This window comes from Melitaea cinxia, chromosome 8 (genome assembly GCF_905220565.1).
Source record: "Melitaea cinxia chromosome 8, ilMelCinx1.1, whole genome shotgun sequence".
NCBI lineage: Eukaryota > Metazoa > Arthropoda > Insecta > Lepidoptera > Nymphalidae > Melitaea > Melitaea cinxia.
Genome location: NC_059401.1, coordinates 14,629,201 through 14,641,914, shown reverse-complemented (window position 1 = coordinate 14,641,914; position 12,714 = coordinate 14,629,201). Strand labels below are relative to the sequence as shown.

The window sequence follows — 12,714 nt, the reverse complement described above, 5'->3', positions numbered from 1 at the left end:
AATAATGGGAATTTGTATCCTATATAGGGTACAGTTAAATGTGTGTTTTTCATATTAATATATACTTTAAAATGCAGAAATCTTTTGAAATTGAACGAGAAAGAATAGAAATTTATTTATGTGATAGTATAAAAAATGTAGAATTATGATCATTTGTCCACCTTGTTCAGAGTTTACAGTACTCTCTAGTTATTCTGAAGCGGAAATTGTATTTTCGTTTAAAAATGTGAGAAATATTTATTTATAATGTTGTTATAGTAGTAAGTAGTATTGATCGCGTTAGTTTTCTAAAGCTTAAAAACTTCTCTTAAAGAGTTTTTTTTTGCTTCTATGAATGTTTGTATCCATAATGTAACATAGGTATTTTATCTTTTATTTATCTCCATAAATGAATAGATAAAAAAGTAATAAATTTTATTAGAACATACACACGTTAACATATTCATCTGTTCCCAAATAAATCAAATTAATAATCTGTGGTATGTATGGGTAACTGTGATTGATATATGCCTATATTTTATTTTAATGTAAGTATAAATGCACGGACTCGAGGCAAGAACTGACTCCACGACCCTGAAGCAGACAGAAGGGTCACTGTCAACTGGACTAGCGGGCTTGTAATTAGAACAGTATTTCATATAAAAAATGCCATGAAAACAATTGATGCAACAATTTTTTATTTATTTAATTAAAAGCCTACAAAGTGTTCCATATATTGTTTTATCTGTCGGCTGCAAAATCAATGTTTACTTATGCTACGGTTTTGCTTAATCGCTAGTTAGGTGAAGGCTGATTGACATTATATACTATCACTTAAAAATGACAGTAACAATAAGAATAAACGCCTCACATTCAACGCCCCCCACCAGGGTTTACTGTTGTTTACAGTTGTTTTCAGCGCCGTGATGGCTGCACTAACTCGTCGTCATTATCGTCGTCATTATCGTCGTATCATTTGTAAAAGCCAAGTGTTAAAATATGCCAAATGTTAGGGAATTTATTGAATGAGTAGACAGGCAGGTCATTTGAGGTTAAGAAATGGAAGGTCGAGGAGTATACACAGCTACAGTTAAAAGAATAAGTAGGGGAGTAGGAATGACAATCGTAGTGTCATTCAATTCCCGCTGGGGGAAATATTTGTATTTTAATTTAAAATTTGATTATAGTCTGACTGTAGGTCCCTGTGGACGCCCCTTCCGTAAATAGGAGAGCATGTATAAGCTTTGGTCGTTATCATAAATAACTGATAGTGATCGTCCTTTGGGGAGCTTGCTTCTCCTCTATGGAAAGGAGGTACTTAATCACTATTAGGACATTTACAGGCTGATTTCGTTCAGAAAGTATCCACAGATCGTTAACATCAAACAATGTTGTATTACAGTTCTGCAGAAGGTAGTTGCTACTCTAATCGTGGCGTGTATATGTGGCTGTAAGGTTAACAGTTAACCTATCACGACATTATTACAAGTTATATAAATCTCAATATATGTACAATTTTTTTTATTCTTATCAGTGAAAAATAATAACACACGTTGAAATGAAAGCATTGTCCTTTTATCGAAATTGCCTAAATATATCTATGTAATTAACATTTCATCAATAATTCTCCATTGTTTTATATATTAATATAAATATATATTAATATATAATACAAATAAATGATTATTCATTTTGGTGTAGTCGTTCAGCATTTTTATTTTATTTAATCAGTAGTTATGCTCGTAAATACATTTTGACGATTAATCATTATACAAATAGATATACACACATGATACACACATATATAGATAGTATTATATAAAAAAATATTATATTAAGATAATATACCTTAATAGATAATATCTGCTATATATAAGTAGTAATCAAATGCCCCTGGCTTCATTCTCGTTATATATTATTATCCTATTTATTGCGCTATCCCTTAGGAACTGTACCCATTTTTCGGGATAAAATGTATAATATGTCATTTTACATTCTCTTAAAGGCTACTTATTAACGAAACTATTGCGACAAATAAAACATGATATTGACGCGCTAGTTTTTAAAACATTTAAAATGTTTTTGTTTAAATACATAAGTAATTGTCTCCATCAGGTGCGTCGAACTGGACTTTTGGAACGGTAGAACCGAAGAGCCGGTGATCGTCCACGGTTACACGTTCGTACCAGAAATTAGTGCCAAGGAAGTTTTGGAAGCGATCGCCGAGAGCGCTTTCAAGACATCCGATTATCCTGTCATATTGAGCTTCGAGAACCACTGCAATCCTCGCCAACAAGCGAAGATAGCCAACTACTGCAGGGATATATTTGGCGATATGCTACTCGATAAGGCCTTAGACTCGCATCCGCTTGAACCAGGTAAGTTCATGTTATTAAAAAGTACTAGTAACAACTTTTTAAAAAAATCTATGCCGGATCTCGGAAGTGATCTAATTTTGTTTTTAGGTCCATTTTAAGGTATTTGTTAAGGTTCATTCGTGTTAAATTCGAACATAGACAACAATAATATATATAACCAACCTTACGGGTTTTTTTTTTCAACCCCATATCGGAGTCAAAGTGTTAGGTTTGACTCACTTGTTAACAATGTCTGATACACGGGCACGGGACAGAAGGACACACTTCAAAACATATAAAATTTTATGTTATATAAAATCAATTGTGGATTCAAGTGTTAGTATACATACAGTTTTTTTAGATTATTTTTGGAATTGCTTGCTTTTTCTTTTGATACAAATCCTTTTTGTATGGAATAAGAAGTTACTTATTTTCAATTGGCGACATTTTTAACTTTTACTAAACGGTCGTCTTGGGAATAGGTCGCGCGAGAGTAGTGTGGGCGCGCCAATCATTCTGTCGCCTCGAGCATTGTTTTGTTACTAAAAACCGTGTAAAGGCTAGTTAACTTTGATGTATTTACAGGCGCTAGGTAAATATTATAGTTGAATGTTTATTAGTAGAAATGTATTTTTGGGTTCTACGTCGGCACAATTGCAGGTGTAGATTGGCATATCAGCTAGAAAGAGAATGGAACTCAAGGGAGTCGATTATAATAGACCGTTTTCGTACCATTACCCCAGAATAGTTATATAGCAATTAGGAAAATTGATCATTTTAATTTTAAGTTTTGTAACATTAGGCGTATGTATTCTTTCATCGGTAAACATAGGTACTTATTACTTCAAACTTCAATAGGTAGATTCGAATTTTTTCATCAAATCGCTGGAGTTCGTGCTAAGTTGGTTTACGTTTACGGTTACCGTACCTCGTAGGATGTTACCTTATGGCCTATAACTGTAATCTCACTCAAACTGTCTATCTAACGTCAAAGAGTATTTCCATCGAAGTCACATTAACACGTTGAATCCATTATATAACGTTCGTGTGTTTAGTTGATGCCCGCAATTTTGCCTGTTCTGCTAGTTATTTTAACAACGTATTTCACTCACAGAAGAAATGCTTAAAAAATTTTGGAAATACACAATATAATTTGTTTAAAATTTGTATGTAAAATCACGGTGAGCATTTTAAAGTTATTGTTTCAGTCTAATTATAACTTAATGTTTAATTAATTATAAAATTACATTTTTTTTCCTACCTTGGAAGACTGTAATTTTATTTAAATAGACGCTGACAATAGATAAATTTGAAAAGTATTTTATTAGTAATTTTGTTAATAGTACGGCTTAAAGAACAACTATATCGCAAAGTCTATACAATTCAACTAAAACAAGCGGCCCAATGCCGCATCCGGTCCACTGAGTACATCTCTACGGCCTGAATCAAATTTCAAAACAACATATGTACATTGGATTGTCCAAAAACTTAAAAAACAAACAAACATATAATTGTGTTTGCTGGCAAACGAAAAAAAAACCGACTTCAATTATATCGACAAAAAGTACAATGTAGGTAGACAAAAAAAATAGTCAAGTAAATACGCATTATTCATCCTTATCATGGTACAACACTTAGGATATTTCCTTTCCAACAAAAAAAGAATTATCGAAATCGGTTCAAAAACGACGAAGCTGTCTCCGAACATATATATATATATATATATATACATACACGGTTGAATTAAGTAACCTCCTCCTTTTTTGAAGTCGGTTAAAAAGAGTCCGGAATGTTCAAACCGTTTTCGAATAGTCAAGAAAAAAAAAATACCAAATACCTAGCAATAGAATTTTTCTACTTTGACTTTGAGTTTAACATTACTGATATATAAAGCTTTGGATTTCTCTGTTAAATGCCTAACGTGCGTTCAGGGTGTTTTTACGTTTTCGTATGGGCGCGTGCGTAAACGTACTCCAATTACATCGTTCGCGATAACAGAATGGAGCCATTGTGGTTGTTTTATTACTGTCATACTGCGTTTAATTTAAATTATGGCGATTTTCATACATGGAGTGTAAAAGGGAGAGGCATAAAAAATGCGGTAATAAAACACCTGATGAACATTTAACATCATATTATAAAAGTGATGAACTGTCTCGTGCTTAAAGTACTGCTTGTGTTTGACTGATGTTTTGTACTCACTTGGATTTTCTAAGATTTGGGAGATTCGGGGGCACGGTTAGCAATGCGTTTGGTCTCACAGGCTTCCATAGGTTTCGGTACCCGTTTACGTATATTTTATACATATTACCTATACCTTATTCTCGTACCTTGCGTTTGTTTGCCGCCCTAGTGTATATATTTAAAAAAATAAACAATTGTTTTTTGAGATATATTTTCACGCGGGCAAAGTCTAAGTTATAATGATATTATAGGATAGCTAACTAGGTTAGGATAGGTAGGATAGTTAGTTAGGATAGTTAGTTAGGTAGATAGTGACGCCGCGTTGGCGCAACGGTTACAGCCATTTATTGTACCTATTGCGCTAGCGGTTGCGGGTTCAATCCCCGCACATGACAAACATTTGTATTGGCCATACAGGTGTTTGCCGTGGTCTGGGTGTTTGTGCACTCTTTGTGGGTCTTCCCACCGTGCCTCAGAGAGCACGTTAAGCCGTCGGTCCCGGTTGTTATCATGTACACCTGATAGCGATCGTTACTCATACTAGGGAATATATCCGCCAACCCGCATTGGAGCAGCGTGGTGAATTAAGCTCTGATTCTTCTCCTACATGGGGAAAGAGGCCTATGCCCAGTAGTAGGATATTACAGGCTGAAGCGTAATAGGATAGTTAAACGAAAAACGATAAAGAATTTATCAGAACATTATAAAGAAAATTGTTAGCTCATAAACCACCCTCGCGTGCTCGTAAACTATATTACCTCTTATGCGCTTCATAATTTTCTCACATATCCCTTCCTCACATAACAGTTCTTATACCGCCGTATTGACTTACGGTAATTAATGTTTAGTACTTTTACGCTTTATGATGATCATTTTGTTTGTGTTTAATCAATTAATGTAATGACCTGTCAATCGATTATATATTTTTATTATGTAGTACGAGTATTGATCACGGGTCGTTGAGATAAAAGTTTAATAATCGCTGACAATCGCGGATGATCGATCTGGTGTGCCATGGCCTAAACACCGACGGTCGCGGTTTCGATTCCCGCTCGGAGTGGATATTTGTGTTTATTCAAATATTTATTTCAGGTCTGGTTGCTTGTCCTTCTTCTTCGGGTCTCCCCACCGTGCCTCGGAGAGCACGTTAAGCTGTAATGTGATAGCGATCGTTACTCATAGTAGGGAATTTATCCGCCAACCCGCATTGTAGCAGTGGGTGAATTAAACTTTGATCCTTCTCCAACATGTGGAAAGAGGCTTATGCCCAACAAGTGGGATGTTACAGGCTAAAACAAATCGGTACGGTTACCGTTTGGGCGGTTTTTTGTGTATCTGACTATATATGTATGTATGCCATTGTCGATAGAACACTTAAAGCTGTCTCGGTTTTGACCACAATAACTGATAAAAATCGTCATTCTTAGTAGGAAATCTATCCACCCATCCTCATTGGAGTAATATAGCTTATTTACCGACTATATCTTGTTCTAAATCTCTTGGGGATGCGTTGTGTTAAGAGTCGTTATTCGTTTTATTGTTTTACTTGTATAAATTTTGTCTTACAATTTACCTTCATTCTTTTCACTGAATCTAGCCGGAGTGTCACACGCTGTCTCATTAATGTAATTGTCTCATATACTCTTCTAGTCGTTGTGCTCAATATACTCAACAGCGTTACAAATTAAAAAAAAAACCGTTGAAGTACGGTCGGCAAAGTGCTTATAATACTTCTGGTGTATTGTGCTGTTGTTTACCATCCTAGTATTATAGCAAAATCCCAACGCTATTTCTATTTAATACCCGTTCAACATTGGGTCATTTATAAGCTTTGTCTTTCTATAATTTTTATTTACAATTAAATTTTTACTTCACTCACTTCACCCTATTGCAGTCCACTGCTGGACATGGGCCTCCACAAGTTCGCGTAAAAAAATGGCATAAACTCATGTGTTTGCGCATTGTCACCACGCTGGGCAGGCGGTTTGGTGACCGCAGAGCTTGCTTTGTCGCACCGAAAACGCTGCTGCCCCTCTTCGGCCTGTGTATTTCCAAAGCCAGCAGCTGCATGGTTTAATAATATAAATTTATAGTCGGCTTTATAAGTTCTAAGGTGGCAGTGGAACTGTGTTTTCTCTTAGTCGCCTCTTACGACACCCACGGAAAGAGAGGGGGTGGCTATATTCATTGCTGCCGTAACCAGTGTTAAATTTAAAAAAACTAAAATTAATGTTAGTAGCCAAGTTGAAATATATTAATAGCAACATAAGCCTACAGAGGTCCGCCCTGTCTCTTATGATTAAAATTTACACATCAATTATTTATTTACAAATGTCTCTGCTGAGGGATCTGCGTTTATTTTCAATCCAACACGAACGCCTTTTGTGAACTAAATCTTATGGAAATATAAAATTAATTGATTTTATTATTTATTTATATTTGTCTATACCAAGATTACAAAAAAAGAAGACTGAATTAATTTTGTCATTGATAAAATTAAAACAACTAGAAATATTTAAAAAAAAATTACCATTATAATGCTACGCCATTACCGAGCGAAAAGGGAGCATAAATGGTGTATTGCACAAAACCTTATAATTTTGTATGTTACCTTTTTGTATTAGCTTACGTAATAACAACTCAAGGTAAGGACAATGTTTGCTCCCGCCGCAAAATTCAATATGTTATCATAAAGGGCCATTGTTACCGAATAATTAAATTTTTGTCAAAGCACGACTATGGGATCACTATCGACAATAAACTCAAATTCACCAGACACGCTATCCAAGTCATCGAAAAATCAAGAAAACTCCTTCATAAACTCCTCCTATTTACTAGACCTACCTGGGGTATACACTCCGATAATATTCGCATCATTTTTGAGCAGGTTATCACACCTATTATCACGTACGCAGCCAGCGTCTGGTCCAATGCCCTCCGATATAAGTTCGTCGTCAGAAAACTCCTCTCCCTACAGCGCTTCTTCGCCATTAAAATCATCCACGGCTTCCGCACCTGCAGCACGGTCACTTCCATATCCCTGGCTCGACTAACCCCCCTCCCCGACAAAATCAAGGCCGTCGCTGACATCGAAATGGCGAAGCTCCGTGGCTTCTCTGACCTCCTTCCTTCTGACATCACCCTTGAAAAACCCGCGCACCCGTCTTCTTTACTCCATCCCGCCCTCAGGCTACCCATCTCCTTTACTGAAGTCCATACGATAGAGGAATATCATGACCTAATTACTCATAACACCTGGCGCATATTTACTGATGGCAGTCGCCATGATGACGTTGTCGGAGCCGCATTCGTCGCCACCGACCCACATGGTAATTGCACCACCAAAAAATACAAATTACATGCAACATGCTCGGTCTTCCAAGCCGAAATGTTGGCTATATCAAAGGCCTGCTAGTGGATAACACAACTCGTAGGTAGAAGTAACCCTCCCTCTTCCGACTCCTTCCACATCTTTTCCGACAGCAAATCCGCTCTCACTGAACTCTTAAACCCATACAGCCACAACACCCTCGCCGTTAATATCTTCCACTCCCTTCACACCGCCAGAACCAAAAACATCCACATCCAATTCTCCTGGGTCAGAGCACACATCGGCATCCCCGGCAACGAGTTGGCCGACTCGGCTGCCAAAGACGCGGCCTCCATGCACTCCCAACCAGTGTTCTACCACACCCCCATCTCCTACCTCAAAACAGAAAAACGCAAACAGCTAGCCATCTCCTCACAGTCCTTTTACGAAAACTCCTCCGGATCCTTTTACACCAAGACACTCCTTCCCACCTATCGCGACCTCTGCAACTTCACCGACACCACCAAACTCACCTTCCCGATCACCCAATTCCTCACCAATCATGCCTTTCACAAAACATACCTTCACCGCTTCCACATCACAGACAACGACACCTGTCCATGCAACAATACAGACCCCCAGACCTTTGACCACCTCCTTCACCACTGCGTGCGATTCTCACGCACCAGACTTGACTTCTACACAACGTGCAACAACGAGCTGATCACCCCTAACGACCCACTCATACTGACCAAAATTACTGACAAACCTGAGATACTTCACACGTTCATCAATCACCTGACTGACATCATCAACCAACTCAAACACTTTAATGGCACATAACCAGTTACACCTACCCACCCACACACTCACCCACACACCTACAGATACTGTCTGATACAATTAAGTTCTATAATTCTGCGCCCACTGTCAATATTGTAAATACCCACTGTAAATATCCATCCATATACCAGTACATGGTATATCTCATACTAGTTTATCTCATGTATACCATGGTTTAAAAAAAAAAAAAAAATATATCTCACATTATAGCATGATACACCACCATACACCATACATGACACTAACAGAAAGCGTAAACCAGTAGCGCTACTGTTATCGTCAAACACTGAAGTCTTCATTATAAAAAAAAAAAAAAAGCACGACTATGTAGATAAAAAAGTGTAGTCTTGGCGTCAAATGGTCTTTTGATGTATCCACTTAATTTAAGATTTTAAATATTAAGTAGGAGGGTACGTTTTTGCCGCTTTTTTCTCGTAATATTTGATATTTAGCTAACTTAAGTATTATTTATTAATAAACTTCAATCGTAGGGTACAGCAAGAAACATCCTGCGCAAAATCTGCAGCATCTCGACTGGTTAGTACTTCGACCTTACAAAAGATCACAGCTAAATACTGTTTTGAAGCAGTGTTGTGATCCTGTTGTGAGTAAGGTGACCAGAGCTACTGAGGGCGAGAGCTACAGGCGTCTATAGGCTACGGTAATCACCTGCCATCAGGTTGTTTGCTGACCTAGTTGTATAAAAAATCAGTCTCAAGCTGCTTCTCGTGGTTCCATTCGCAAAATTTCCCAAACTCGTAGGAATGTTGAGAAAAAAGGTATCCTATGTGTAATTCATAAACTTTCGTATAGATACATTCACAGGACTTAACAAAACAGATAGAAATTAAACAAAATTCCATTTAAGAAAGAAACAAATAAAAGCCAAACAATTAGTAATAAAAAATAAAACGTTTAAGAAGAAGTTTTTTTTTCGTGTCTGCCAGTAATTACTTACCCATATTTTTATAACCATATTTTTTTTATTTTTTTATTTTTATAACCCAAGTCATTCGAGTTGGTAACTTTTCCAATTTATTTCATAACTTCGGCGGGACGCTGTACACACACTTTGAATTCATCAAAACAGATAAAAGTTACATCATTATATCAAATTTCATTAACTAACTTATTTTGTAAAGAAAAAAAGATTATTTCTCCATATTTTCCGAGTCCCTAAATATTTTTTTTTTTATGGTCGCGTTTTCTTTTAATATTTTAAATACTTCTGAGGAAATTAATGTATAATAATTATTCTCAGAAGTTAGCGGTGATTATATTTTTGAAGCAATTGCCTTTCTGTGATTAAAGATCTTTTGATCGGATCTTTCTAAATGTAATTGCCTTACACGTGCCTAATATTTTATGTGTAATATTTTTTATCGGGATTTGTTATGAAAGAATAATCAGTAACTATCTATCTAACTAGTAAGTATTTAGAAGCGAAATATATTAAATAAACTTAAGCATTCTATTGTTAATTTGCAATTATTTTTTTTTATTGTTTTTTCCGCCGTGTTACGCCGTTATTGAAATAGCTGCGTCCTAATATTTCGTGGTCGGAGTTGAACAGCTTGTTAAACAGTCTGACTCCGCACTTGACCTCACTCGCTTCGGAATGACTTTAATTAGACTCAAACATCGAAGGTGCGACATGTCTAATAATAGAAATCAATCTCGAATGCCATTAAACCTCATTTTCTTCGAAGGTGACGTGTTTGAGCTGGCGTCTGATCAAGCACTGACTCACCGGGCAGCCTGCGTCGTATTAATAGGGACGGTTTGCTTATACAAGATGCAGTGGTTAATGGTATTTGTTTGTTTTATGAAGTATAGGATCTACGAGACGATACATATCTATATTAACTAGTGGTCGCCAAATCGTCGAACCTCGACCATAATTTAGCCACAGACTAACAATAAACAAAAGACATATATGCATGTGTGTGTGTGTATCAAATACATGTTAGTGTGTGTAATGTTTTTTTTTATATTGATTTAATGTATTTTTACGCATAATAAATAAAAATTAGCATTCTGCACTCCCATCTCTATATAAACTAAACCTGAACGAAATTTCATACTCCTTAGTCCGCGCAATTTTAGTAATAAGGGTTTTTTTTTATTTTTTTTATAAATAAAGTTATGTCCACAGGCTTAAAGTGCTTAAGTAATAAGGGTTACAAAGTTTTTGCTTCACGTTAGATATTATAAAGATTGGTAGTCGATTTAAAAATTCTTTCAGTAGAATAATGCTACTTTGTCACTGAGTGACAGGCTTTATTTTAATACATAACAAAGATAACAGCTGGAACCGTGAAAAAGGAAATAAAGCCCAAATAATATAATTGTAATTACGCATAAGCGACTTCTTCTGAATTGCTTGTTACACTATTGTGTTTAGGGAAATTAAGATTGTATATTAAAAAAGTAATTTGGCTTAAATAAGAAAAAAATACTGATCACGTATAATATATATAAAACAGCTGTTTGCTCGAACTTAACCATATCCACTACACAGTATAAAACAAAGTCGCTTCCCGCTGTCTGTATGCTTAGATTTTTAAAACCACGTAACGGATTTTGATGCGGTTTTCTTTAGTAAATAGAGTGATTCCAGAGCAAGGTCTATATGTATAATACATGCATAATATAGTAGAGGAAGACTGATAGTTTTAGAGGCTTCTAATGTGATATCGTGAATAAACACATTATTTTGCGCATATATTATATATTATATTTATTTTATATTTAGTATCAGCATTACACGCGTGCGAATCTATTATTAAATAAATTAATCGCAATATTTTTATACCAGGCGGTGTCTAAGACATAAAACTTGAAGACTTATAACTTAAGATCACTTGTATTTTACTTATAAACATAGATGCAAGTTAGCTTAAAAGCCTTAAAGGACAAGATGGGATCCTTAACTGACGTAATATAAAAATAGGCTTATATTCATTTAACTACATGATAACGTTGATGTCACGGCAAATTAATCATAAGTCACAGTGAATAATCATTCTTATTCTTGGTCATATAATTACACCGTGGCATGTGACGTTATTAAAATAAAACGCCACCACTCAACGGCTTCCATTAGGATTGACTTCTGTGTCAGAGGTCCGGAAACACAATACACAAGCACAAACGCCCAGACCACGGCAAACATCTGTATGCCATCTACGGGGATCAAAGCCGCGACAGCTAGGGCAACGCGTCATTGTACATATTATATGTTACATATAATATGTACGATGTGTTACATATATATATTTAAGATATTAAAGTAGAATTTATTTGTATCATAGTTTAATATGTAGGTAAAGTAATTATTGTGTTACAATTGATGAACGCTACCGTTCCGTTTTGATTCACTAATATGCCGCTTTAGTTAATAATTAGGTATTCACAAACAAGTGACAATGTAAATAGGAAATATATAATTATAGACTCCTCTTACTATTATTACCTTATTTTTTTTTGTACAAATATTATTACGTACTTTTAGGAAAAATTAACTATTTGTGCCGTTTGTTTTAAATTACCATAAATTAGGAATATTTTACTAACTTCAACGTTTAATAAATTCAATACAAACAAAATTTACATCAGAAGCTTGTAACACAGGTGCTAATTTGAAAGACCTTCTAATAAATCTTGTTTACAATTTATTAATTTCCAAAATAGCCGTCTCTTAGCGAAATACGATTTGCATATTTTAACATTTGTCGTAACGAGTTTTATTTTAATTTCTTTTTCGTTAATATGATCTATTAAAATGAATTAATATTTTAATATTGTACTATGTGAAATCTAATTAGGTTAAAATGTTTAATTAATTGAGAGGTGTGTTAATAGGATTTTCATTTTTAATATATTTAATTTAAATAATCATTAGTGTTTTGTGGTTGTAACGAAAATGCGAATTAATAACAACTAATATTGACTTTTCACTAGCCCGTTGTCGCAAGTAGGTTACCTTGATTTAAACTCCAAGGGTTATAAGATCGATTTCTGCCATTGGTCCAGGTGTAA

The 12,714-nt window shown here is 35.4% G+C and overlaps 1 protein-coding gene across 1 annotated transcript in view; it reads left to right on the top strand.

Annotated features, from left to right (window-relative positions):
• Positions 1–12,714, top strand: part of LOC123655891 (1-phosphatidylinositol 4,5-bisphosphate phosphodiesterase classes I and II) — a 128,216-nt gene that overhangs the window by 88,180 nt on the left and 27,322 nt on the right. The window contains exon 8 of the mRNA XM_045591637.1: positions 2,095–2,357. Coding sequence (XP_045447593.1) covers positions 2,095–2,357 — 263 coding nt within the window. The remainder of the gene's footprint in view (positions 1–2,094; positions 2,358–12,714) is intronic.